The 27,828-nt window shown below is 37.9% G+C and overlaps 1 protein-coding gene across 2 annotated transcripts in view; it reads right to left on the bottom strand.

The window, feature by feature from the left end:
- Positions 1 to 27,828, bottom strand: part of ADCY1 (adenylate cyclase 1) — a 154,032-nt gene that overhangs the window by 97,713 nt on the left and 28,491 nt on the right. For both annotated transcript variants that reach the window (XR_007628302.1, XM_050310435.1), the window contains exon 2: positions 12,205 to 12,354. Coding sequence is in view for 1 of the 2 variants with exons in the window: in XM_050310435.1 (XP_050166392.1) it covers positions 12,205 to 12,354 (150 nt within the window). In the remaining variant the exon portion in view is untranslated. The remainder of the gene's footprint in view (positions 1 to 12,204; positions 12,355 to 27,828) is intronic.

The raw sequence follows: 27,828 nt of genomic DNA, 5'->3' as shown, positions 1-27,828 counted from the left end.
TATATAATTTTGAGATTCAGCTTCTACTTAATCAGCAGAAACTCCAAAGTACATCCCAAATATTACCACCTGCTACCTAATTATACCATAATAAGCTCAATTTTGAGTAATTTTAAAGCTACTTCTTAGTAGGTTTAACAGCCTCTGTCATCCCTATGTTACACTGCACATCCATTTTAATTCTCTGTAAGGAAAAACCAAAAAAAAAAAAAATGGAGAGAGAAAAGAAGGCTAGTGCAATGCATGGAAGAACAACTTTGTGTAAAAATACTAGGATTCATTTATACTTTATGTAAGATGGAAAAAAAGGCAGAATTAGTGAATTATTGTAAATTCAACTGTGCTCTGCCCTTTCTTCCAAATAAGTACATGAAAAATCACTGCTAAAGATGGTGATCTTTCTGAAGCCACAAGGTGGCAATGTTTCAGAACATTCCTGAGATTTCTTGAACAGTTGTATTAATCAGCAAGTCATTACTATAATAATAATAATCATAAAAGACCATCCATATAGATGGTCTAATGCCATCTAATGCAAAGATTTTGATTAGTAAGAGGATAGCTAACAACACAAAGCTATGGCAAGTGGGCAATATACTATGTATGAACTGCAAAAAAGTTTCAGAATGAATAGACCTATAACAGACCAATTTTAACATCTTTCCATGGTTAAGTGATTAGTTTTGTTTAAATAAAGGAAAGGCAGGATGCATCAACAGAATAGTGTTTAACAAGGCATTGATAGTTTCCACACAGAACATTAATAGCTACAATGAGGTGGTAAGGCCTTGTGAAAGAATTAGAGGAGCATGAAGTCTTGGCTAAAATAGGAGGCAATGAACAGCATGAAGTGCAGAAGTACTGAGATGGAGAGTGGGCATAAAAAGACCTTGCTTGAATGTACAAAGTTCACAAGACAGCATTCAAGGAGAATGATAACAATGAGAAAATCTCAGTAGTATATTGTACCTTCTATGTATCACCCACAAAAACACGTGAACTAAATGAGTTGGAAATCTCTGCATGTAAAAAAGCACCAGATATCCTCTGATTGCAGAATGTCTATGGAGTATTTACGTGACACCATCCTAAAAAGGCAAGTGATTCCTGAAAGAACTGAAAGATTGTTAGTGGGGTAACTTGAGATCAGCTCCACAAATCTTGTTCAAATGGTAACAAGAGCTGAAAAAGGCTATGAGAATAAACAAGGAAGCTAGAAATATAAAGAGCATAGCCTGTCTTCCTAGCTATCTTCATATCTATTAAATCAGAATGCTCTAGAAATACATCAGTAAAGCTTAATCACCAGAAAGGCAAGCTAACAAAGCTGACACCAGATACATACTGGCAATGAATAAATGACTGTAGCATCCAAACTACCATTAATCTTTTTACTTTCACCTTATATCTTTAGCATCTACTTCCTCTGAAACCTGACTGGAAATATCTAATGTATCCACAAAACCATCAAAGAAACTTGACAGGAAAAAGATTATACTCATTTCAGTTAATGGAAATCTTCCTATTGAAAATGAACTTAAGTGAGAAGCTTAATTCTCACAACCAATCAGTGCCTTTATAGTTAAGGTATCTTTATTATCCTCACTACAGTGTGGGCAAGTAGCCATACAGATATAATCAGATCACTCTCTAGAGCAGACAACTTGACACCTTCCTTACGCTTGGCAGGGAAGAAGGAACAGTATTTCTGCAGTACATTGCCAGGGACAGGTATTTCTCAACTCCAGCAGTGTTAGATTAATGTCTTTGTTTCTACCTATCACGCTCCAGTAGGATTTCAATAAACAAGTTCTTTAGGGTGTATCAATGAAGATGAAACTTTGGCACAGAACAGCCACTGAACATACTGTTCTAAGTCTTTCTGTGTGCAAAGAAAATATTTTGCTCTTTGTCTTGCAGAGTCAGGAAGGCTAGGTTTCATCTTTGAGTGAAAAGATCCCCTCATGGTAGCACTGACTATATGCATAGATATTTTGAGTATATATGTTAAAAACAAAAAGGCACAATTAAAGTATAAATTTAATGGATTCTAGTCCATCATGAACAGGACTGGAACAACAATCCTGCTATTGCATCTAGGAAGATTGAATCAGAACCAGCATCAGCTTTAGCAACGCTACCCCCTTCCAGGGTAAATAGAAGAGTAGACATTATCTTCACTGGCTTGCCCCTATGTTTCCTCTACAGTTACAAGTGCACCTCTTTCTAGTCCACAGTCATGTCTGGTTTGTTCCACTGATGTAACACCGAATACCTCAATTAGGCAAGTACGTATCCCTCACAAAGTGAAAGTCACGGAGCTCAACCTTCATCAAGATAGATGCATTTTCTGTCCTTGCTAATCCTCCAGTCCCCAGCTAGCGTATTTTTCTTGAAGAATATGCTACATGTTTCAGTTCAAGCTGGTACTGGGACTGTGGCACTCCCTAATTTTCTTCTGACCCAAGAACATGGTCCTTCACCACGCTCCTCCAAAACCCAGATATCTCCACCATATATCTCCACCATGTATCTTTGCTACATAGATAAGCAGCAAATCTCTGTGGTCTCCTCTGGCACCTTGCTGAGAAATGGAGCCAGCATAGGGGAGCAGGGAGAGAAAGGCCACTGAAATGTCCAGTCTTCTTTCCTTGCTGCTAGAGCAGACACAATTTGCAGCTGAAGCTCCAGAACAAGGGAAGAATCAGTGGAACATTAAGGACAGTGCAGTGCTATCCCTGTTGCTTCACACCACTACTTTTGTCTGAAGCAGCATACATTTAGAGTTGCAGTAGCCACTCAATATCAGTACATGCTCCTTCTTATTACAGATCTTTGCCAGTGGTGGAACAAGCATGAACCTCGTAAGTAAATATAACATTTTCGATTGCTAGTGATAGAAACTGAGCTCACTAGTGAGTGTAAGCAGACTAGAGCTAAAAAAAAAAAAAAAAAAGAACAGGAACCTGAAGTCAAAAGCAATAGTTTTACTATGTAATTAAGACATATTAAGTGGTAAGCAGTTAGCATTTCCTTTTTCAAAGATCACATATGCCTTTAATATAGCAATATGAAAGCAAATCACAGCACAAAACAGTAAAATGGAATAGATGCCAGAATCTCCAAAGACTAATAAATAAATAATGCTTTGCTTTGGAAAATCTAGGATTTTTCTAATTTAGATTAGAAAAACTTTAAAGCCTTTGTCCTTTACTACTTGTCCTCATTTTGTCTTCACAGTGCAGGAAAGTGAGCCTAACCCATTAGCAGAAAATCTCATTGCCTTCCAAACTGGAAAAACAAGCACCAACCACTAATATACTAAGGAAGCAATGAGTGTATTCACCCACTTAAAATAGCAAGTGAGACTCAGATTTAGTTCATTATTTCCTTGTCAAACTAGGAAACTCCTAATCAAATGTGCCTGAAGGAAAGCTAAACTCCAAATAAAAGAAGTTTATATTGAAGAGGTAAAGGGGAACAAAAACCTTGGAAAGAATTTAAATTATGTGACAGACAGAAGCTCACTTTAGAATGGCAAACCTGACAAAAAACTACCTTAGAATGTATTTCCCAGTCTTGCCAGTTAATGGTATGTAGACTAGCTCTTTTCCTTCACAGAAGGCTGACTAAAAGAAACAGGAAGAAAATCCACCGGAGTACGAGTGCACAAACAGCATACACTGTCACACACTGGAATGAAAGTACAGTGCCCAGCTCAGTATCCTGTGCTTGGAGATAATCTGTGCTTAAGCAATAACATATCATTTGTCAAACTGCACATGTGGCAAGGCCAGCTGCTGTGATGTGAAACACCTATGTGACAAAGAAGCTGGTCTGTAGTGGAACCACCTTGCAGTTGAAAACTGGCACATGAAAAGTTGTGTCAAGTTTGTGGTAAAGCACTAGCTAGCTTTTTGTTGTAGTTAAAGACTCTTCTAGAAGTGAAAACAATTCTGTGAACAACAATAAAAATACATATAAGAGAACTTTTCTAATGTAATTTTAAAGCTCTCTATAATGTCTGCTGCTGAGCGAAGAACATCACAATTCATTCCTGAGGTTGCTTTACTTCATACTGTGGCATGGTACTAAAATGCATAAAAACATTGCATTAGTGTACACAAAACACTGCTGTCATGGATATTGTTTTAGACTTAGAAATCAGCCATAAGAAACTACTTTTGAATTATTTGTCTTACTATATAACTTAAGGATCTGGTACACTATAGCCAGAGTGCTTACCTATGATAATTTGCCTTAACAACTGTTATCCATGATGTTATCTGCTGAAAACTGCATGGTTCTGTATTTTTAATAATCTAATAATGAAGAGTTTGTACGCTCCTCTTTGTGCCTCCCCCTCCATTCTCTCCAATGGAAAATACACAAATTAGGAAAAACAAGATGAAAATTTCACAGGGTCAAACACTAGCATATTTCATTGACAGTTGCTTGAAAGAGAACATATTTTAAATTTTCTATTATTTATTCCAAAACTCCTAACAGCCGAAGTATAACCAGGTTTTAGAATTATATGACCACTATTTTTTAAATTATCTATTTGTCACAGAATCACAGAATCATTTAGGTTGGAAAAGACCTCTGAGATCATGAAGTCCAACCTTTGTTGAGACACCACCTTGACAATTAGACCACGGCACCAGTTACCACATCCAGGTGTTTCATGAACACCTCCAGGGATGGTGACTCCACCGCACCTTGGGCAGCCTGTTCCAATGTTTGATAACCCTTTCTGTAGAGAAATTATCCTGATGTCCAACCTGAACCTCCCTTGGTGCACCTTAAGACTGTGTCCTCTTGTCCTGTTGCCTGGGAGAAGAGACCAACCCCCATCTGAATCCAATCTCCTTTAAGGTAGAGAGTGATAAGGTCTTCCCTGAGCCTCCTTTTCCCCAGGCTAAAGCAACCCCAGCTTCCTCAGCTGCTCATCCTATAACTTACTCTCTAAAACCTTCACCAGCTCCATTGTTCTTCTCTGGACATGCTCCAGCACCTCAACATCTTTCTTGAACTGAGGGGCACAGAACTGGAGACACTACTTGAGATGTGACTTCACCAGAGCTGAGTACAGGGAGTCCATCACTGCCCTGGTCCTGCTGGCCACACTGTTTCCGATACAAGCCAGGATGTCCTTGTCCTTCTTGGCCACCTGGACACACTGCTGGCTCACGTTCATCAGCAGTTGACCAGCACCCCCAGGTCCTTTTCCACGTGGCCACTTTCCAGCCATTCTGCCCCAAGCCCAGTGCTGCATGGGGTTGTTGTGACCCAAGGGCAGGTCCTGGCACTTAGCCCTGTCGACTCTCATACCACTGGCCTTAGGGCATCAATCCAGCCTGTCCAGATCCCTCTGCAGAGCCTTCCCACTCTCCAGCAGATACACTCCTGCCCAAAAGTTTTTCTGCTCTACTCCATGTAAGCCAGCATACTTTACATGTAAGAGCTTAACATGGGTGACATGACTATATAATATGCATATATCTGTGAGAAAAAAACAAACTGCAATAAGCAGCAGTCCAAGACATCTCATAAAACACATTTCATAAAATGAAATGGCTAATAACCAAATTAATTGACATATTTAATGTGCTGGTTTTACTGGCATAGAGTTAATTTTCTACAGAGTAGCTCATATGGGGCTGTGTTTTGGATTTGTTCTGGAAACAGCATTAATAACACAGGGATGTTTTAGTTAGTGCTGAGCAGTGCTTACATGGAGCCAAAGGCTTTTTTGCCTCCCACACCACCCTATGAGCAAGGAGGCAAGAAACTGGGAAAGCACACACCTGGGACAGCTGATCCCAACTAACCACAGGGATTTCCATAACATATATTGTCATGCTCAGCATATAAGCAGGGGGAAAAGGAAGAGGGAATATTCAGAGTGATGGCATTTGTCTTCCCAAGTGACTGTCATGTGTAATGGAGCTGTGCTTTCCTGGGAATGGCTGAACACCTGCCTGCCAATGGGAAGCTGTGAATTAATTCCTTGTTTTGTTTTGCTTGTGTGCACAGCTTTTGCTTTACCTATTAAAGTGCCTCTGTCTCAACCCACAAGTTTTCTCACCTTTATTTTTCCTGTTCACTCCCAATCCCACCAATGGGGGGAGTGCTTAGTTGCTATCCAGGGTTAAAGCACAACATTTACTAACATCAGGAAGCTTTCAGGGAATGAAATAAAGTTAAACCAAGTTGTTATAGTAATGATCTGGCATGTTGTTATCAATGTGGATTTTTAAAGGCTTTTATAGACTTATGTTACAGAGTAATATGACAATACAGTTAAAATATATGAACTTTGTAGGATTTACACCTGTATGTTTTTTATTGTATGCTTCTCACTTTATTGTATGTTTCTACACTTTGATATTTCAAGTCTAGAGCAAGGTACCACTCTCTCTTATCATACAGTTATGTAGCCTTAAGCTTAGATGTTCTCTTGTAGCCACTCCCAGGGAAAAGCCTCATCTTATGTTTAGCTAGGAGTTCAGGATAGAAAGGCTGAACTGCCCTTGGATGTGTCTGTTACTACTGAAGATTACTGCCTTTAGGTTAAAAGGTTAGATTACAAGCCTCACTTTTACTTGGCCAAAGTTGAGTAAGAGGAATCCTGATGGTATGTCAAACAATGCAGCTTCTTGCCCCAACCATATTCAGATGAGATGTTTATCCTGCATCAAAAGAAGTGCAGTAGAGCTGTAAAATTAGAACACATTAATTTGTTTGCTATACCCTGCTTTGCAAGGGGTTACAAGCCATTCCTAATGGCTTCATGCTGAAGCTGAAGCCTTCCACCTGGAGGTTTTCATTTTACCTGAGTAGCCCTCAGATTTATTATTTGCTCTATGAAGGGAAGACACATGCATGACTATTGCAGGACTGGAGACTAACAGGTGCAGGTCAGTAGAAATCTTCTGGGCAATTACTGTTGTGTGGGAGGGAGAAATGTGCCTTCGTGACTCCTTTTACTTGAGCAGGTGGGAGAGGGACGATAGCAGGATAAAACTAGTCAACAATTCATCTCTGATCTGTGTAAGGAACTAAGCAGCCAAATGTGACAAACAAAGTAGACAAAAGGACAAGTTTCCATCTCTACTCCTGCTGCTATTTGGCTAAGAGGCACTGCTTGCCAGCCTGCATAAGTTGGCCTTGATGTCCAGTAGCTCAAACAGACAGCATGAAATTGCAATACCCGTTATGTTCTCTTTTCCTGATCCTAGAAAAGAACAAATAGATTTTGGAAGGTGGACTTTCCTGTATAAGATTGTGGTTTGATGACGCAATAAATCCATTTTTAAGCTGCCTTGTAACATAGAACACAGCACTAACGTGGTACCTGTCAGATAAAATTAGTTAGTACACCTATGTTTTCAAAGATATATTGGCTAACTTTTGCAGAGGATCAGGTATCATTTTTCACACTGTAATTTGTGCAAAATAAGGATCACTTTCCTGTTGCCTACTGGATAATTTGACAAGAACATGCTTTTGCATCTACACATGATTCAGAAATTTTGGATAAAATTTTTGCTGCAGGGTGATTTGCTGATGCACTGAGCCAGTATGAATAGTTATGGAACAAGGCCTGTGTTTTAATGATAAACTTCATATTTTCTTTTGTACTGTAATGAAAAAAAAGACGCAAGATCCTGAGGAAAAACAGTATGGGAAACATGAGGAGAACCTGATTATGCATTGATAAGCATGTTATCAGGCACTCTAGAAACTACTTCTGCCTAAAGCTGTGCAAATACTGAATTCCTCAGTTTGGTTGCTGAACTGAAAGGATAAAAACCCCAGCAAACTGTTATCCATTACCAAAACAAAGTCCAACATGCTTTGCTTTATTCAAACATAATTTTTTCCCTTTCTTCATGAGTGCTTGAAATTAAACATAACAGACAAAACCACTGGAGGGTTTCTACAGGTGTCCTTTTACTCAGAGGTATAGGGGGTAGTACACATATACAAAATGTGTAATGTCTAGATTAAATTGTTTTGAAGGGGGATCTGAACCCAGTAGGGAATTTGAACTCAAGACATACTAAGCAGCAGTTCAAAGTATTCTGCACTGAGAATTTGTTGACACCTTTTCCATTTCTGTGAATAGTTATTAATCAAATCTCTGACTCAGTGGTGACCCAGTTACTACATGCAACCTGAAGGACGTTGCCCTAAATTGCAGAAGACATTTGGAATGCATACACATATGCATGCAGACATTTGCACACACAGCATTGCACAAGAAAAAGGGTTAGCTAGCTGCACATGAACTGGTGAACATGTATGGAAGCTCTGCAGACCAACCCCAAAGTGCTAGCCTGTCTCCCAGAACCACCATTACTGCAGTAGAATGGTGTTGAACAATCCTCCCTCTCTGCAAAGCTGACTAGACCAGTTGGGGGTGGCAGGCTTCTGGCCCTAAAGCTAGACACAGAGTGGCTGTCTCAACCCAGTGCTTCCTAACTCCTCTCATTTTTAGTGCTTCTTTCAGTTTCTTACATTAAATCCTGTAATAAATTTCATGCATTGTAGTGGAGTACACAATTATTTCATGAAAGACAGATGCCACCAATAAATACATTTCTCCAGTCCCAATGGTTTGAAAAACTAGATGTGATTTCAAAATTAGTTTTTGAGATAGACAATCCCCCATTCTGGAGACTTTACTATTCTCCAGTTGATTTTCCACCATAATTTCTAATTGTGGGCAAGTACAAAAGTAACATTTAGGAGAGGAAGAAAGATCTAAACAAATGACTTGAAAAGTTGTCTTTATTTTGCAAACATATTTTTGTGTACTTACACAATTAAATAACCAGTGAAGATATCTAAGATGGTTTTGTAGGCTTTGAAGGTTTGCATGAAGTCAAATATTTTTCCAACTTTCCTCATATGAAAGCAACAGGCATTTTTCACATCAGCCTCTGCTGCAGCAAGTGTACTTCACCAATGGAAATTATATGCTTTTTCCTCAAATTCAATGCATGAATATGTATAAAAATATTCTTATTGTCAGTGCAAGAGGGGGGGGGAATGTGAGTAAGATTTGTTACAAGGTTGGCAAGACTGGGGTAGGAAATAGCTTCCATAAATCAGGAGACCAAACAGTACAGTTCTTCAGCTTGGAAAGAGAGGTGAGGAAGGTTATAAGAGAAGTCTATGTTGTGAGTGGCATGAAAGAGTTTCCTGTAGGATGGTTACTAGTAATATATAACAAAACAAATCAAGTCATCAGATAACAAGTCTAGAACAAATAAGAGGAAGTTCTGTTTCACACAGTGCATAATTAGAGTATTAATTAGTACATAATTGGAGTGAAATTCACCATCACAAAACTGTGAGGACAACAAAACTATACACACACTGAAAGCGACGCTGGGAAAATGGTAGTCTACAGGTCTTTAAAGACAGTGGTCCTGTTGCTTTTCAAGTTAAGATGGCCTCAGAAGTACAACGGTATCAATTCCTTGGAGCCCAGCTCCACTTCAAGAGCCACTATGATTGGAATTAATATATGGTGAGCCACAACTTCTTTGTTGGTTTCCCCTCCGAGTCAGATAACTAGCAGCCTCAGTCAGTAGCAGACACCTTCTTTCTCTATGCTGAACACATCCCCATCTCCCATTCCTACTTGCTTCTCTCTTTCCTACTTGGGAAGGGGTGAAGTACCACCTGGAGGATTGGTTGGGATGTCTAATGCTGGGAGTCCTCCAAGGAGATAGGTGACAATGCCTTGCTTGCTGTATGGGCAAAGGATGGTCTGGAATTAAGAAAGTGAACAGAGAGAGAGTGCAGTGGGAGTGAGGGGAAGGGCTCAGGTGCTCTGACTGGGCAGGAACAAAACAAGCATAATTCCAAGGAACAGGACCCACCTCAAAATATTTATTCCTAACTGTTTGCTTTGCAGAGGATGGTCTTGCAGCTGAGAGTTATAGATAACAAAAAAAAAGATTATCTCAAGTGAATGATTATAATTATTTGCTCATTATCTAAAACTTATTTGGCTCTTTGCCTTCACATCAGGTGAAATTGCAGTCCAACATTCAGTGACATAAGAAATGGATGATGCAACCATCATGGGCAATTATTTATTGCGACCACAGAGAATAGATAACAGGGTAAGCATTACATTGAATTTTAAAATAGAGACTGTCTTCTGCCTTTCTCCCCAGCAACACTTTCAAAGCCTACTTGCAAATTCCTGCATGAGTCCAAAAAATACTACAACATGAGATATTTACTCCTGCTTGTGAAAATACATTTACCAAAATGACGTGGGACTATTACTACAAACACATCTCATGAGGAGAATTCACCGTAAGTAGGACACAGAGGAAGAAAATTCACATACAGTTTCAGCTGTGATATCTGTCTCACACAATCAACACTTAAAATTCAGACAGCTGTGTATGTTCAAAAGCCAGGAGCACGTTCCTTCCTTTCCAGTTAGAGACTTGCACAGAAATACCAGTGAAAGGTTTTAGTATTTTGGATAAGAATTCTCTATGTTAAAGGGCTATGGTATTTAGCATAAAGGATTTGAATAAGACAAGAAAGTCTGATGAAAACAATCATGCTTTTTTAACACGTAATGTTGATACCTCAGAGAAAAAAAAATACAGCAATGATTACAAAAATTGATCTAGGTCAGCAGCATCTCTTCTCCTCTCAAACACTCTTGAGTGTTGCCAACTGGAAATTCAGGCTATGTTATGCCACAGCAACTGCAGAATAATTTTGTAGCCTGTAATCGGGTCTTAATTCTCACCCTGGGCTTAGAGGCATGCTAATGTAGTGTGAGAGCAGACAGACAGTATGTTGGTGGCACTTTTGACAACTAATTAGCATATTTCACTACTGTATTAAGTTTTACACTGTGCTGCATAAAGTTAAGTTCCCAAGTGTGAACTTGGTGTAGGAGAAAAGTGTATTCTCTTCCTTGACCTGTACACTGCATTGGAAGAACCTTTGCAAGATTATTTAGTATACTACCAACAATGATGGTATTTATATGTAATGTTTTCACTTTCTTGTGTTCCTATATGCATGGATAATTATAAAATAAGACAGATTGCTAACATGATAACAAGAGAAACACAAAAATCAATTTTGTTTTTGTGTTGAATCCCAGAAGGAAGTTTTCAAAGGCACAAATGGCAGGCTTGTCTAAATCCCATGGAAATTCACTTATGTCACATTTATGCCTTTAAAAAATCTGCAGCTTTGGATTACAAAAGACAGAATTAAACCTAAAGGCTTTGATCCTAATGCCATTTTTACACAGCCAGCAAAGATATGCAGTTGTTCAAAGAGACATCTACTTATTACAGAGTATGTTCAGGTCATAAAAACTCATGCACTTAATTCCTAACAGAAAGTAGTTAAGGATCTGTGATATTCCACACAAAGGAACAGACTATGTTCCAGCATGACCCTTTATTATCACCTATACAGAAAGAAAAGTCTAGTCGAAATCTCACTGACCAACAGATCATGGTAGGTTTAAGCTTCAGACCTGTGAGGAACAACAGCAAGCTCCACAATATAATATTTTTTTCTCATTGTTTCCAAATCTGTTTGAAAGGACAATTGATAAAATTATGTGAAACAAACCTTGAAATTACTAAGGTAATTTTTGAGAAAAGATTGCTATCACAGTTGTTTTTGTTATTAATTATACAAGAATGTAATATATGTATTCTTCTTATCAATTATGCTTATTCAGTTATCAGTGAAGCTCCTTGTGCCAAGAATGTTGGCTTTTTTATAGATGGCATGGAAACAGGTTATAGCACACACACAGCCAGAAGAAAAGTATTTACAGCACATCTAGCACCCACCCAAAAACATCTATGTAGATAAATAACCATGATCTTAGATTACAATAGTGTGATAGATTTGACTCAGCCCTAAAATATAGCCCCTCTGGCGCTGGAGCTGACAGTAGCTGTGGCATCAGCCTGCACCTCTCTGAGCACTGCAGATAGAGAGTGAAGAGTGTGCATGCACTCATGAGGAAGAGCTGAAGCTGGTGGGGGAAGGCAGCATGCTTCCTTCACAGTGCAAATGAACACACACCCTAGCATACACTCGGCAGCAATGTCCTAACCTTCAGTTCACATAGCTACAGTCATGTCAAGAAAAACAGAGAAAAATAAATAAAGTGTAGAAACTGACCTGTTTTTCATTTTCATCCTCCAACCTCAGCCTGTCCTCAATGCAGTTCCTGGCCTGAAGGAATGCCTTCCTCTGAGCCCTTTCTGTCAAAATCCTCACAAAGACCCCATACAAATTTACACTGACAAAAAGTATTGCATTGGCCACGAGCTGTAAGAAAAAAAAAGAAAAATAAATTAATATTTTAAGATACATATTTTTATTTTATATTTTTACTCAGTAAAATATATATTCAAAACAAAACAAAATTGTTTGAAAATTGTACCTTGCTAGCCATGTCACTGATAACCCTTCCTGGAGTAAAACAATTACAGCAGCTCCCACAAATCTGGGCAAGCAATATTGATAATAGAGAAATTTGCATCTGCTGAAGTTAATTTCTCTTACAATGATCTGTAGCTTGTCATTTTCATTCAGCATCATTTCTTTCATCAGCCCATTGGCAGATCTGTCCACCTAAGGAGAGTAGTATCCTCAGTATTTGTTCAAAATACCCAGAAAACAATCAAATGGAAATAATTTTTCTATGCTTTCATAAAATAAGGATATTATTGGCCCTTTTTTTACACTTGAAAAGCAAGGCATTGACAACCCTGTGACTGAATCAAAATGTATGCCTAGGTACTCCAAGTTTTCACGTTGCATAGTTTGCACTTGGAAAATCTGCTTCTTTTCCCCTATTTGTACTGTTAGCAACCATACTGTATTTTTTGAGAAATTGTCAAAAAATATTGTTGATGCCATCCTGCAGCAGACCTCTCAGAATGTGCTGAGTTCTTTCAAATAATGGCCCTTGGTACAAACCAAGCCCCACCACAGTACTATAATCAGGGACCATGAATTACCTTGGAGCTACTTCTATGAACAGTGATTTTATGAAAGACACATAAAAAAACTCAATTGTCCTTCTGGGGTTTTTTTAATGTTTTTTTTTTTTTTACAATATGTGATAAAGTTACTTAACTAACCCAAATAACTCAGCAGTAGTTTGTACACAACCTCCCTGTTTAAGGCAATCTTGTTCATGTTTCTCACCACATCTCTAAAGTCTGAAACGTCTTCAGATTGTAACTTCTGCAATGCAGTGTTTATTTAGTAAGGAGGCAATAAGGCCTGTTTACCTAATATATTTTCAGACCCATCCTCCTCATTTACTGCAGTGACTATCACAGCATCATAAGGGTTCATGGGACTCATGAATTCCAAAAATTCAGAAGTGAGTAGGCACATAAATTGACCAAGAGTGGGCCTAATTAGAGTAAAGACATTACAGCAAGTAGCACAATTTATGTGAAATTTCTATGCACCTAAAATAGTTCAAAAAGACCATATAACTGACATTTCTTTAGTAATTCAAGGTATCCATTTTAAGCTCGTACATCTCTGCTGCATGATCTGCTAATGTAAATTGGAGACCATCGTGCTTGTGTTCACAGGATAGTGAGTCAAGCTGTGCCAACGACGCAATCAAATTCTAAGACAAATAAAACTACTGACACTGTGGTAGAGAGTGATTGCTAACAGGACTATAGTTGAAGGCTTGATGGTAAGCCAATATTCCAATATGGTAAGCAAAGATCCAGAATGGTATCCCTGATGTTTTTGGAGAGACTTTGGAAAATCTTTCACTCTACAAAAATGAAAAGGAATTTTCTGTTGTGTGCAGCTAATGTTAGTATATATCTCCACCTCTTGCGATTTCAGAATAGTGTGGAGAATTGAAAGACTCATTCTGGATGAGTTCTCCAGACCTTCATGGATTCACAAGTCCTCTAACTCTTATCTTCAAACCTGCTTGTTATTAGTTAATAGGACATAACAACAAATTCCATGCAAACACTCTCACCAGCACAAAATCAAAAAGTTACTTGTGACAATAAAAGGAGCTGTGCCTAGCTTTAGTGGTTTTTGTCTCCTCAGTTATACAAAATAACCCAATTATCTCACGAGAACTAATAGCAGTGAAGAATGGTGTTACAGCTTCCTCCAGAGACTGGCAAAATGCATGTTCAGGTGTCATGAATCAGATGAATTTTAACCTACCAATCTCATATACCAGTTACTTACATGCCACTTCTGATAATAATAAGGATAGTAAAAGTTTGAAGATTAAATGCAATACACAAGCATATTATTTCATGATACAGACTGAGCATAAACAGTCGGCAATTCCTATTCTGCTTTATTTTGCTTGGTCACAGAGAACTGTTTGAGATATATCAATTTGCTTCACAAGATAAAGCCTACTGAAATGAAATGACTGTAGAAATTCCAGTAGAATCCTATTTTTAAAGACATGAATGTGGACACACTCACCTTATCCCTGCATTTTATCGTGCCAAAGTGTAGTGACAACACTGTACTTTAAGTCTAATTCTTAGAAGCACAATGGAATAAAAATAGAAAGGATTTGTAAGGTTATATTCAAAGGCAATGAAGAGAGCCCACAGAATAAACAGACTTGACTCTGTCATATACAAAACAGCTGTGAGTAACACAGGGCGACACTATCTTTATGTACTGATATCAGAGTGGCTCAAGACATAAATAATTACTTCTAGAGACAATAAAAAAAGTCAACTCAGTTTCTGGTTTTCAACTAGAAGCAGTAAAAGACCACATATTGTAACAATCTACCAGCTGTTCTGAGACTATCATTATGATTTCACTCAAGCAACAATGATCACCTGGACTGGGGGTAACCAGTAGGTGGGCTTCTGCCACTTTCAGACTCAGCAGGCTAGGTCATTTTCCGATATGCTTTGAACAGTTTAAGATAAAACAGAGGCTTAGCTGTCAGCTCTGGCCTGCAGGGAATCAGCAAAGTGATAAAGTAAAGTAAAAGATTCATAGATTTCAAAATGTGAGAAAAGAAAGTAGGGCAGACTGTCTCCTGAGGTAAGAGTTCCTTCCCTCCACAACCCGTTTCTACTTAATTACTATTTTTCCCCCAATTGCAAACTACATACTACTCTTTCTCTCTAGGTTTATCAGATATGTGCCATTTTCCAGTCCCTTCCATTTTAATATGTTAATATGTACCTCTATATCTACACATATACATACCTCTATATATATAACTTTCACACATTATGTGCCATAATTCCGTGAAAGATTATGAGACTTCCTGTTAAAACTAAGGAACTTTGAAGAGGTACAGAGGCATACAGAACTGCTGAAATATCAAAGAATTTAATTTTATGTCATTCTGTTATTTACTATACTACTGCTTAGAAAGAGTGCTCTTCAGGTTTCACCACCACCAGAACCAGCAAAGAAACAATTTCCTTAATGCAACACAGTGATTCAAGGACAATTTTATGCAGTAAATTTTTGAACAATGTTACTCTCTCAATCCATATTGAGATTACAGGTCATCCAGAACAAAAAAATAATAATAAATAAATAAATAAATAAAAAGAGGTATCAGGGTCACAAAAGCCTGTTTCTAAAATTATTTTCTTTCATTTATTGTTGTCACTGAACATTATATTGTCCATTCTGCATATCTATTGCCCTTCAGTATGAACATCCTAAGCTTTAAGCTTCTCTAGTCCTTTTTAGGTTACACTCACTTTCACTCGATGAATTTTGGCGTGGTTCCTTGTGTGAGGGTGTTACCAAAGGCAGACTTCCAACATAGCAAATTCTTGTAGGCTGCCTAGTCAGTGAAGAGGGACTAGGAGCTCCAGCAATTATTTCAACCAAATATCTCTCTCTTCTGTTTTTTCTCCATTAATTTTTTGAGTCTCTGTTTTGAAAGGCAATTTAAAGTGTGCAATATAGCAACACCCATCTAGCAGTGAGACACATGTAACATGCCCATGCATACACAGGGCTTGAGGAGTTCAATTAAAGATTTTTTTTATTCCCCAGATTCACCTCCCACTTCTTGAGCCTCCCTTGTGATTAGTTGAGAGACCCTTTGAAGAATTTTTTGAAACTTTTTTTCTGTTCCAGATAGAATTTATTCTCCACTTCTTTTTCTTTCTAAGTAAGAATTCTGATACATGCATTCATGCTTTTTCTCAAACAAATGGTGAAAAATTCTTCTACAGTATTTTTATTTATTGTTTGTCTTTTGAGAGGACTCTACTTACTTAGTAGACTAATTCTGCTATTAGGTAAGCAGTTGAATAGTAGATGGTTCAAACCTGAAGCTGGTTTTCATTGGGGAGTAGCTTTCTGTATCAAAGAATTGTCTCGGCAAAATGTGTTTATTTCACAGAGGTACAAATGACTCTTGGATCTGCTGAAAACTTTATTACAAAGTGTTATCATATGGATAGATATTGAAAAGTTCAACTGAAGTAGACTAAATGAGAAATATAAATTATCAACAAAGGAAAATTCAGGAGACTCCCTCAGAATTTCACTGTGTATTCTAAAAGGTGGACTTGTGGTGTGAGTAGGACTGAGAAGGGATTTCAATAGCTACCGCTCCCAAAATTATAATTTAGTGGCAAATATCAATATTTGGTTTATTCTGAGAAGCCTGACTTCTCATGACAACCCACGAAGCAGAATGGAATATGTGAGAAATTATGGCCGGCATTTCCAGGTAATAAGTTGAAATTTGCAGAAAAAACAAGATCAATGCAATTCCTGTATGTCTTAGCCCTCAGATACCTGATAAGATGAGAGATGTGCTGGGTCTGAATCCTACTTCCAGTTTTCTCTCTTAATTGAATTTTACTGCAAGTAATTTCTGTACCACTATTGTTGTTCCTGTTATGCCAACAATGCAATACATTTAGGCATTCTGTCAAAATACTTTGAGATATGGCAACGAAATACATTATGTTAAAATATGACTGTCTATCGTGAGGGATGTCTCTAAGGAAAGAGTTGGGAACAGCTTACAAAAATGAGTCCGTGCTTCCGTTATTAAAATCCTTGAAAAGCAAGGCAAGACTGCGCTCTTTATAAAAATCATTGATATCATGAAAAAGAGTTTAAACAAAAGTAGTGTCTTTCTCCCATTATGGAAAATATTACCATTAAGGCAGTGCTTTATTTACAATGCAAGACTGTACAGAGGAGAATGCACAACTGCCTCTTGATCCTGACTTTTCAGTTTAGTAATTCATTTGGTCAACTCACTTTGAAACTTTTTTGAGAATAATTAATGACTATATCTGCTCCCTCTGATTGCTGAAGTGGTGTAACACGGGATCTGAGAACTTCTCCTCAGGTCCTCACAGTGTCCCAAAAACCACAGCCTCCTAAGGTAGCTAGACAATTTCTCTTCAAATAATTGTATTTGCATTTAGATTAAACATTCTTCTTTTATTTTTGTTAAGTTTTTGTCCCAACTGGTTGATAGTATATAATAAGGAAATACTGTTCTGCTGTGCTATTCACCATGGTTTGTCCATTCGTTCACACCCCTCAGGAATCTACAGAATACTCTAAGAGGGGATTAGTAGCCACTTACTTCAGTGATAATGAGTGCACATGTCCCTGTTGAGGAAAAGACAAGTAGCACTGGGATGTCAATAACTATACAGGTGAAGAGAGACTTTTATGATATCTAGGATGCCAGGTCCACAAACCAATGCCATTTTTTCTGAAGTGCGTGTGCAGAATTTGTTGTATGTATGTATTGCAGAATATTTGTTTGGTTGACATTGCAGAGTGCCTGCTTTCTCCTTATTAATACTCAGGTGTGTGACATGAATCTAGACATTAATTTCAGTCTCCTATTTTTGAGATTCTGTTGGACCTTTCTAAGGGAATTTCTGAAAGGAACTCACAATTCTACCATTTATAACTTTCAAAATAGCAACAAATTAAATCTTTACTTTGATTTACCAAGACTTCTGAATTCTTTGTTTTGTTTTGCTGTTTATTTGTTAGAAAGACAGAAGGAGGCACTCATGCACAAGAACTTTTGTTCTTATCTGCTTTTTTAGTGAAAATAAAAGGCATCTGATTTTTAGAGAATAGGAAAGATATAATACAAAAGCTTGCAGGTAATTTATAACAAAGCAGTGATACATGAAATTTTAGAAAAAAGAAATGAAGGACTGGATGGAAAATACAAGCTGAAATACCTTTAAGCAAAACTTCTCAATCACTTCAAACCTTTCCAGATAATGAATGACTTCAAGGAAGCTGTGCTTTGAGGGGAAAAAAAAAAGAACCAAAACACACAGCAATATTCTGTTACAAGTGGTTCGTGAGACTGCAACAGTACTGTGTGAAATTTCCCAAGCATAACACTACACTTCATAAATAAATAAATAAATAGATAGATAGATAAATAAATAAAGAAAAGCGCTAGTATTTGTCTCTATCTGATGCCTGCTTTTATACTTAATGTGTACCTACTGATACACATCTGTGAGTTGGTTATTGGTAACGTGAGCAATACTAATTATTTCTCTTGGTCTCATATTTGTATGCATTAACACAGTTGAGGTTAGTATCAGTAATCTTCCCATATATCAAACTAGATCTTACAGATAGATAACTAGAGGTTACTTATACACAAGGTAAGAAACTCTGTCCAAAGCCCACAGAAGTGCTAGGGCTATTGCTGGGGCTATTCAGAAGAGAATGTCTGAAAAATATCACACATGAAACAAAAATAACTTCCCAGTCATCTATGCTAAAGTCTGGATAGATCTGGCTGATCGTCATGGTTTTTCACTGTAAGAGAGGCTATGAATGCCTCTCAGAGAAGATATGACAGATATGACATCTCAGCTATAGCTTTCTCTTGCTGTTATATTTTGGTACTGCACTCCAGAATGTGTAACAGGTTCACAGCACAACACAGACCTTAAATGCAATAATATGGTCTCAGTCACTTCGATCTGTGGAAAGCTGACACAAAGAGCTACCCAGGAAAAAGTGAAAATATTCTTGCTAATGACTTACATGTCACATCCCACAAATTTCTTAGTGCTGAGAAGAGACAGGCAAATGTTACGTTGTGGTTTAGGAATGGTATTCCTCAATCTAGTGTTCTCACTGAAACACTCCCTGCTGCTCTCTTACTCCCTCCTCCTCCTTCTCCTCCTCCTGGGGCAAGTTGGAGAGAAAAATTGGAGGCACAAAAGGCAAAGATCACAGGTTCAGATAAGAATGATTTACCAGAAACACCAATGAAATAAGAAATGACCAGTAACAGCAACAACATAAATGACAGAGTGAACAAGAGAGGCAAACATTTCACATGCAATTGCTCATGACAGGGAAACCAGCAAAATCCCCAACCACCTGTCATGCCCTTTCCCTGCCCTCAGAAATTATATGATGGGATACAGAATAAGCTCCGAGTGCTAGCCATGCCCCTTCTGGCTACTGCAAAAATCAATCCTGTCCTAGCTGGAACCTCGACAGGTACTTACATTTCTTTCCTAATTTAGCTTTTGCATTCTTTTACAGTGTATTTTGAGCCATCACAGAACAAATAAACCCTCTGTTCTGCTGTATACTGGAAGTGTACTAGTGTACACTTCTGTACACTGGGGCAGTTTGCTATGGTTAGGCTTTTTTGGACATTGCAATTGTTCCCAAGCTTTATGAATAGCTGCTATCTATCACAAAATACTTGTAATATGTTGCTAAAGCCATTGCAAATAATTTCTACGAAAATTGAAGCCAATATTTTTATTTATTTATGCATGTTATTTACTTCACAGAGTCCAGGTGAACAGCCCCTGAAGCTGCTCTATATCAATCAGAATTCGACAGCTTTTTTTTTTATTAGTTAGTATAATACTATCTTATGCAATTACAGCACAGTACAGTAATCTGTTTTCCAAAATTTGTTTGCATTTGCCATGAGCAACACATGGTTCCTTTCCAGTACTTGTTCTCCCACAAGAATCGACCTGAACACCTTTTTTTTTAAAGGTGCAGTAGCTAAATACATAAAGGTGATGGGCATATACAATCCAAGACAGTCTGAAACCTTTGGTGGTACCATAGTTGCGAGGTGACCAGACCTTCAGATCTTAAGTGCAATTTTTCTTCATTTGAGTCCTGTGCATGGCTGAGAAACTGCATGTAGCATCCTCAGTCTGGCGCCTGGCTGCTGCAAACAGGAAGTATTTCTTATCTAGAGTACTGCTCTTAGACTACAGAGGCAAAATGAGGCCATGGCTTCAGTTCGGCAAGGACCGCCACATTTTCAGATTGCTCCTGTAACAAGCCAGGAGGAAGTCTGCCCAGTCTGAGTGGGACAGTCTCCTTCCAAGGCTCCCAACCATGTTCCCTGATCTCACTGGTGCCTCATGGTCATGTGGCATGGTCTGGTTATATACATAAAATGTACTCCACAATGTCCCTCTTGTGGACCTGGCTTACTGAAGAGTGACACCTACGAGCTGAGCTCCTGCACATTCTGACAGCTGGTACGTGCTTCCAGCTTTTCACTCAGGTTCTCTCAGTTGTCAGCTTCAGTTTAGTTGTCAAAGGGTTTTCTGTGAAAATTCAAAAGTGCTCTACAAAGCTTTGCCAATGAACAGGGATGGAGTGGAGGGTTCATTCTGCTGGCCAGTAATAGAGCTGGTGACAAAACATGGGTTTTCCAAGTCTGAGCTCTGCTCTCCAGTGGTTCAAGCTTGGTCTTGTCAAGCCTAGAAACTGTGCTGCTGGGGATGAAATACTATCCCCAGGGCTTATTATACATGCTGTACAGCACTGCACCATCTATTTGCTACTGAAGTTGTGGTTTCCTGTGTTGTGCACGGGCTTTTTCTAAAGAGAACTTGTATTTTACTTCTGGAAGGTTGAGTACATAAAACCTAGGAAAAGCAACACCTATCCTTAAAACCTCTTAGTGCTTTATTTGAATTTAGATTCATGGTATTTTTTAGAGGTCTGGGAGACAGCCACGGATACAAGCAGGTTCCCAAGCCAGTGTATATCAGTTAGGTATAATCACAAACATATCACAGATGAGAAAATAAACATGGATTAAGCTCAAGCAGCTGCCCAAATATTACCCTGTAATGAACTCATGGTCAGGAAATCATACTGAAATACATTACTGAGGATCCTAGATAGTAAAATCAAGTAATTTTTGGTGACCCAAGCAGTGCCAGTTACACATTTTTCATATCAAGTACAGGACCTCATATTTCTTTTATGCCACTAAAAAAAGTTTGCCCCAAAAATGTCTAGAAGTATACAGAACTCTTCTAACAAATCACCTCCGAATTAAATTGAATGACTGAACTGTGAGACCTTGGTTCTCCCTCACTGCTGAAACACCTGGTCCTTTTCCAGATGAATGAAGCTAGACAGATAAAGAGAGGAAAAAGTGCATACGCTGTTGCCCTGGCTGTCTGTGCACTGTTAAGTGAAAACATGACTGCACTAGGACTAAACTGATCTCAGTTGGTTTCCCCTTGCACCAGAAAGATTGCCTGCTAGACCTGACAAATGTCCTCTTGTATCACTTTTTTTTTTCAACTCCATGCAGACAGTTGAAGCAGTCGGTGAATGATGACACTTCTGGTCAATTGTCCTGAAAAGATGAAAGTGTTTGCCTTGAGGAAACCATGTTCTATTACACAAAGCCTGGTTACTTTTCTCCTATTGTGCTTTACAACTTGCAAGAGCTGTCTCTGCAGATAATAAGATTTTCACTCTACAGGGTCATTTAAACTACAGTATCTTCTGTCAGTGTCGGTGTTTGAGAGCTTTAATACTGTCAGAGTTGCAAAGGAGCAACTTAAGAAGAGACGGAGAATGATAGCCATTTTCTTGTTCAACTTTGAAAATTACTTTTGCAATGAGAAACCAGCTACACAGTATGTCACTAAGCAACTGATCAAAAAGAAATTGATGGAAGATGTTAAAAAAAAATTCCAGTCACATTTGCACTTCATGGGCAGACTGATTAGGAAAACAAGAGAACATACCTCTGCTTAATGACTGTATTTAACAAATTAATTTATCAGTCTATTATTCCAAGAGAAGCTGAAAAAAATCTAAAGATTTAGGATCAAAGTACCAAACCCTACTAATTTTCAGTTAGTGATCCTTAAAAATCAAGTTTATTGTTGGAATCTCTATATGGTAATGATTAAAAATAGTCTGAGTATGTGAAAAAATGGAGGCATGATTCCACAGTTGGGAATTTGGGTAGTCTTCCAAACTGATTCATACAAATCTCATTGCTGGATCAGAACCTCAGAAATAACAATACGCTAATTTTGTGAGCAACAGAGTGCTTTTGAAGACATATCATGAGGGCACAAGACTAATAAATTCTTGCACTTTATGATTTTCTTGTAATTTTCTGTTTCTGTTTTAATTTAGCATCATTTTAATGAAAAAATATTTTGGAAAAAAAAATCAATATTGTGAATGCCAATCATTTAAAACACTGAGTTGAACTGCAGAAATAAATAAAACTATTAACTCACAAACCTTGAGGAGTGTAAGAGATAACAGGATATAAATCAAGTCTGATTAAGAAAGAGGAGGATTAAGTGGGAGAAACAGGAAAATAAAAAAAAAAAGTAAAATAATGAAAAAATAGGAACTGAAACATGTCTACTCTGAGCAGAAGAGTGGAAAAATAATAAGGGAGCTAAAATTTCAGATATGATACCAAATTAGTACAATTTTGAAGACCATGCTATTTTTATTCTCCTTTTTTACTTTTGTTTGGTGTTTGGATTTTTTTTCCTATTTTATTTAATTTTCTGCCTAAGTTATACTTTGTTCTTCATCATTAGACAGAGGTTTGGGATATCTTTTATTCGAATGAAAGAGGCAGGTAAAGATTTTGGACTGCTGTTCTTTGAATTGTGAATGAGATACCTTCCTGGATTTTTTTAGCTCCTATACGTAACAAAATGCTCAGAAACTCATCCCAAATTTCATTTGAAGTCCTCCTTCCTATAAACTGTCTAGTGGGTCTATTTCCTGCTTTAAATGTTTTGTCAGTTCTGGTTAGCTTAATTAAGCCATCAAATTAAGATAGTGCAATCTTATGAAAAATGGTGCTATTTCCACATACCTGTTATAAAAGATTGCAAATAGCAGAATTTTATGCCCTGGAAAAGGCAAGAGTGGAATTTAACCAAATTATTAAGAATTCTGAGCATTTCTTCTTCTACTTCAAAATAAATGAGAAAGGAGACACAAAGCATTAAGCCCCAAAGCAACTTGTTCACTGGTAACAAAATACTGAAAGTCAATTGTAACTACTGTAATATGTCAAATTATGTCATATTACATCTTTCATAACTGTTCACAAATTCCCTCGTAAAAGTTTTCTGATTGTACTGCTTATTGTACAAAGAAACAAAGAAATAATAAGTATAGAATAGGGCATGTACTCTACAGAGCTGCTGTATTTTTGATGCCTTCTGGTGCAGGCTTTCCACGTTGTCTGAGGCCAAAGCTGCAAAATAAATCCAGGATAGTATTTGACTATGGTTACAACAGCAAACAAAATACCCAACAGGTCTGGACCTGTCAGGGGGTGGTCAGGATGCCCACACTAGGTGTGTTTTGGGAGAGGTTACCTGAGATCAGCTCTAGTCAACACACTTTCCACTGTAGTTTCTGGTCTTAAAAACACAAGACATATTACCAAAACACAAGACATATTACCAAAACACAGACAAGAGAATCAAGGGTTTTTTCTCTTTCACACCTTCTCCCCCACTCTTCCCAATACAGCAAAAAATAGAGATTACTTTTTTGAAGTGATCTACTGCCCTATGAGTGTCAAAGGACTTGTATCATAAAGACTGCACAGGTAGAGTAAAATATGACACATCACAGAGAGATGTGCTGAATCATACTAAGTGTAAATGTGCTTAAGAGGAGTTCATAATAAAAACAAATATAGTACTGTAGGTTATACTTTATGTGTATGAGCAATATACATACACATATACAGAATACAATATACAGAAAAGTCTGAGAGATGCTAATTACTTCACAGCTAAGCTTTGATGCCTAAGGAAAGATTAAAATATTCACTACCTAGTCATTCAATAACTTGTCAACCATTTTAATATTTTCGAATGTTTGCTGATGGTAGTAGTAGTTTCTAAGTCGTTCCTAAACTAAGTAGTTTCTAAATCATTATATGATGGTGTCAGAAACAATCCTGGAAATTACAAGTCTGTAAGAGGAGATTTTAAAAAGATATGTGGTACTGAACTAAAGCTACATAATAATTATGCAGACATTTAGAATTTTTTTGGACCAGAAATGCAAGTAAGTAAATATTCTTTCACACTATTCAATATTACACTACAACCTCTCAATTTTTTAATTTATGTACTTAATAATAAAAATTTTTTTTGCAGCAGCTGCATACTACTAGTTATATTAATTTTTATGACACTGATAAGAGTTGTTAATATTAGTTTATTCTAATGAAGAGTTTGCTTTACTGTTATCATTAACAGAGTATTTTTATTTATGTTTTGAAATGTGGTTAAAAATAATTTAAAAAAATCCTCTACGTGATTGCCACAGTGGCGTGACTATCCACCTTAGCAGAATCACACGCTCTTCTGTGAGAAATCCTAATAGACCTGAAGAAAAGTACAAAGATCAGCGTTTACAGAGCCGTTGTACTGTCTACTCTTTTATATGGATCCGAATCATTGGTCATTTACCGGCACCACTTGCGTCTCTTAGAACGCTTCCATCAGTGCTGCCTCCGTACAATCCTAAACATCCACTGGACGGATTATGTGACCAACACGTCTGTCCTTGAACAGGCAGCAGTCACGAGCACTGAGGCCATGCTGCTGAGAACACAGCTGCGCTGGGCAGGGCACGTCTCCAGGATGCAGGACTACCGCCTCCCTAAGATCGTGCTCTATGGGGAACTTGCCACTGGCTACCGCAAGAGAGGAGCCCCGGAGAGGAGATACAAGGACTGCCTGAAACAATCCCTCAGCCTTGGCCATATTGATCACCACCATTGGTCTACCCTGGCCTCCAATCAGGAGGCCTGGAGACAGACACACCATCCATAACGCTGCTGCTGCTTTTGAGAACACACGCAGGATCACTCTCGAGGAGAAAAGACAACGCAGAAAGAATCGCGTCTCGTCTGTATCACCTGGGGAGTCTTTCTGCTGTGCCTTCTGCAACCGGACTTGTCTATCTCGCATTGGCCTTTTTAGCCATCAGCGTGCTTGTAGCAAGCGTGGGTAGAGCCCTTCTCAAATCTTCGTTCACGAAGCCTAGCCATGATGATGAATTAGTGATAGTTCTCCTGCATTCAGAATTAAATACCAGTGGTCTGATCTAATTCTCTCAATGAAGTCATCTGAAGTACTTCTTGAAAGAACATCAAACACTGCATCATGGGGTACATAAAAGTTGAGGTGATGGTGTAAATTCTGTGAAGACCCTTAAAAATGGAGTGTTGAATTCGTAATTTTGGAACAGGATGAATTCTTGAAAGCAGGATGGATTTCACCAAAGTATAAAATTAGTGAACACAAAACACAAGAACTGGAGAGTTTTGACAAGGTGGAAGATCACACGGTTCAAGAGTTCACATCCCTAGCAGGTGAAGTAACAAAAAAATGACATAAACTGAGGACAGTTGCTCAGAGAAACAATGAAGCAAATGAAACAATGAACCAAACAGCTTGAACCAACCAAGTCCCATCTAAACAGTGTAACAAGTAGGTAGTCAGAACAAACGGGTGTGTGCTGCTATGCTGACACAGAAGGAGGAACCGGGATGAATTAAAACCGAGTATGAACTACCACATCAGAAGGATACAAAAAAAGAAAATATTCTGTGGGTCACTGTATTTCCAAGGTGCAAAACGCATAGGAAAAGACAACAGAGGAAAGGTCACAGAAGTGGTGCTATGACTTAAAGGAAAGATGCAGCTCAATCGGGTGATTAATTTAACTGTATCAGGATGTAACAGAATCTTCATGGATTAAAATTTTATACTTATGTAGGCAAAGCATATTCATAGGGTAATACTATCACAGCCTGAGGAGGACAGAATGAGGGAATATGGTTCATTCACCTGGGAGCTCTCAGAGAAAGTATTGCCTCAGAATATGAACTAAAGGGATGCTCTTGCCATTCCCACGCAGACTCAGTAACTGTTGCACTGGGCCATGAAACAAAGGCAAACGTTTAGACTCCATAAATGACTGCTTCCCAAAGCAGCTAAATGGGGAACTAACAGGAAGAGAAGCACTCCTAAATGTTTTTATGACCTAATACTTGGTTTGAAAAGAAAATGTCAATGTACAAGTAAGCACAAAGTACTTAGAGCTACCCTTGCAGGGTAAAACAAAAACTCAAAACAAGCAAACCAGAAAATCTATAGTAGTTTGATTTCAGAAGGAGGAACTATTTTTATTTACAAGGAACAGAGAACCTCTCTTTTATTGAATTATCAGTGAAACAGATTCTAAAACAAATCCCCACATGAGGGGGATCAGACTGCCAGGTGCAAGGCCATAGGAATCCTAGCCATTCCTGCAAAAAAAGCTGTGACATTACCAAACTATTGGTTTTATATTAGGCAAAGTGATAAAAACTATGAAAAACAAAAGAATCTGTAGGAATAGAAGAGTCTGGCAAAAGGCAATGCAATGCTTTTAGAGGAAAGGTATGTCTGTGAACATGAAGTCTGTCTCAGTAGGTATTTTTATTTAAAAGTTCATCTGAACTAACACTAGCACAAATCGCAGGAACACTACTTTTGTTCCCTTTCAGGCATCTCCAGCATCTCTCAGCATATTTCGTTGAGTCCAAATGCCAGCTAAAACTCTGGTCAGAGACAAAATCCATGATGTTCATACAGAGTTCTGTCAACTTTAGAGATATAACCCTACTCTTTACATTGAGACATAACAACTGCCCCAGTGCAATTATTTTGAATGTCTCTAAAATCCCAAATGTATAATGTATAATCAGCAACATAGTCATAGATCATAGAACTGTAGAATCATAAAATCATAGAATCAACCAGGTTGTAAAAGACCTCCGAGATCATCAAGTCCAACACTATAATGAACTAAATTCTGCCAGTAGTCACTTTGCACAATCTGGATTACTTATGCATCTACAAGAAAGTCAGAATGATAGCATGTTTTCTGCTCGAGTAGCTTAGGTTTCCACACAATGTTCTAAAGACTTGGCTACTATTGCCAGCCTATCTAAGTCTCTAATATTTTGAAAGTTATTTTAAGTTCTGGCTTTATAATGTTGCATTTGCTATATTGCCTTCCTTTGGCATGTTAGGGGGAGAAAAAAACCCAATCAATCAACAACAACAATAAAAAACCCCAAACACATATTTTAAAAGAGGTAAATTTTCATATTGAGTAACCAACAGGTCTATTTTTATAGAATTAACTGAACACCAGAACTGAGATTCAAGTTTTTTAAAGAACTCTAAATAACTTTATTCATATTAATATGTTTGTAATTGTGTTAAGATTATATAAACTATATACAGTAACACCCTTACAGACCTGTGTTAATAGGGACAGTGAGATATTTTTCCACTGTAAGACACTGTGTAATGAGTTCAGTGTAGAAAATACACCAAGTAATTACATTTTTGACTGCCCAAATTACCCCCATAAGTTCAGTTGATTATAGGAACCTGCCAGTTGTTAAGCAACTACTGCATTTCAGCT

This window comes from Myiozetetes cayanensis, unplaced genomic scaffold, assembly GCF_022539395.1.
Source record: "Myiozetetes cayanensis isolate MyiCay16 unplaced genomic scaffold, myiCay2020 scf1, whole genome shotgun sequence".
In the NCBI taxonomy this organism is placed as follows: domain Eukaryota; kingdom Metazoa; phylum Chordata; class Aves; order Passeriformes; family Tyrannidae; genus Myiozetetes; species Myiozetetes cayanensis.
The sequence above is the reverse complement of the archived record's forward strand: the minus strand, read 5'-3'. Positions and strand labels throughout refer to the sequence as shown.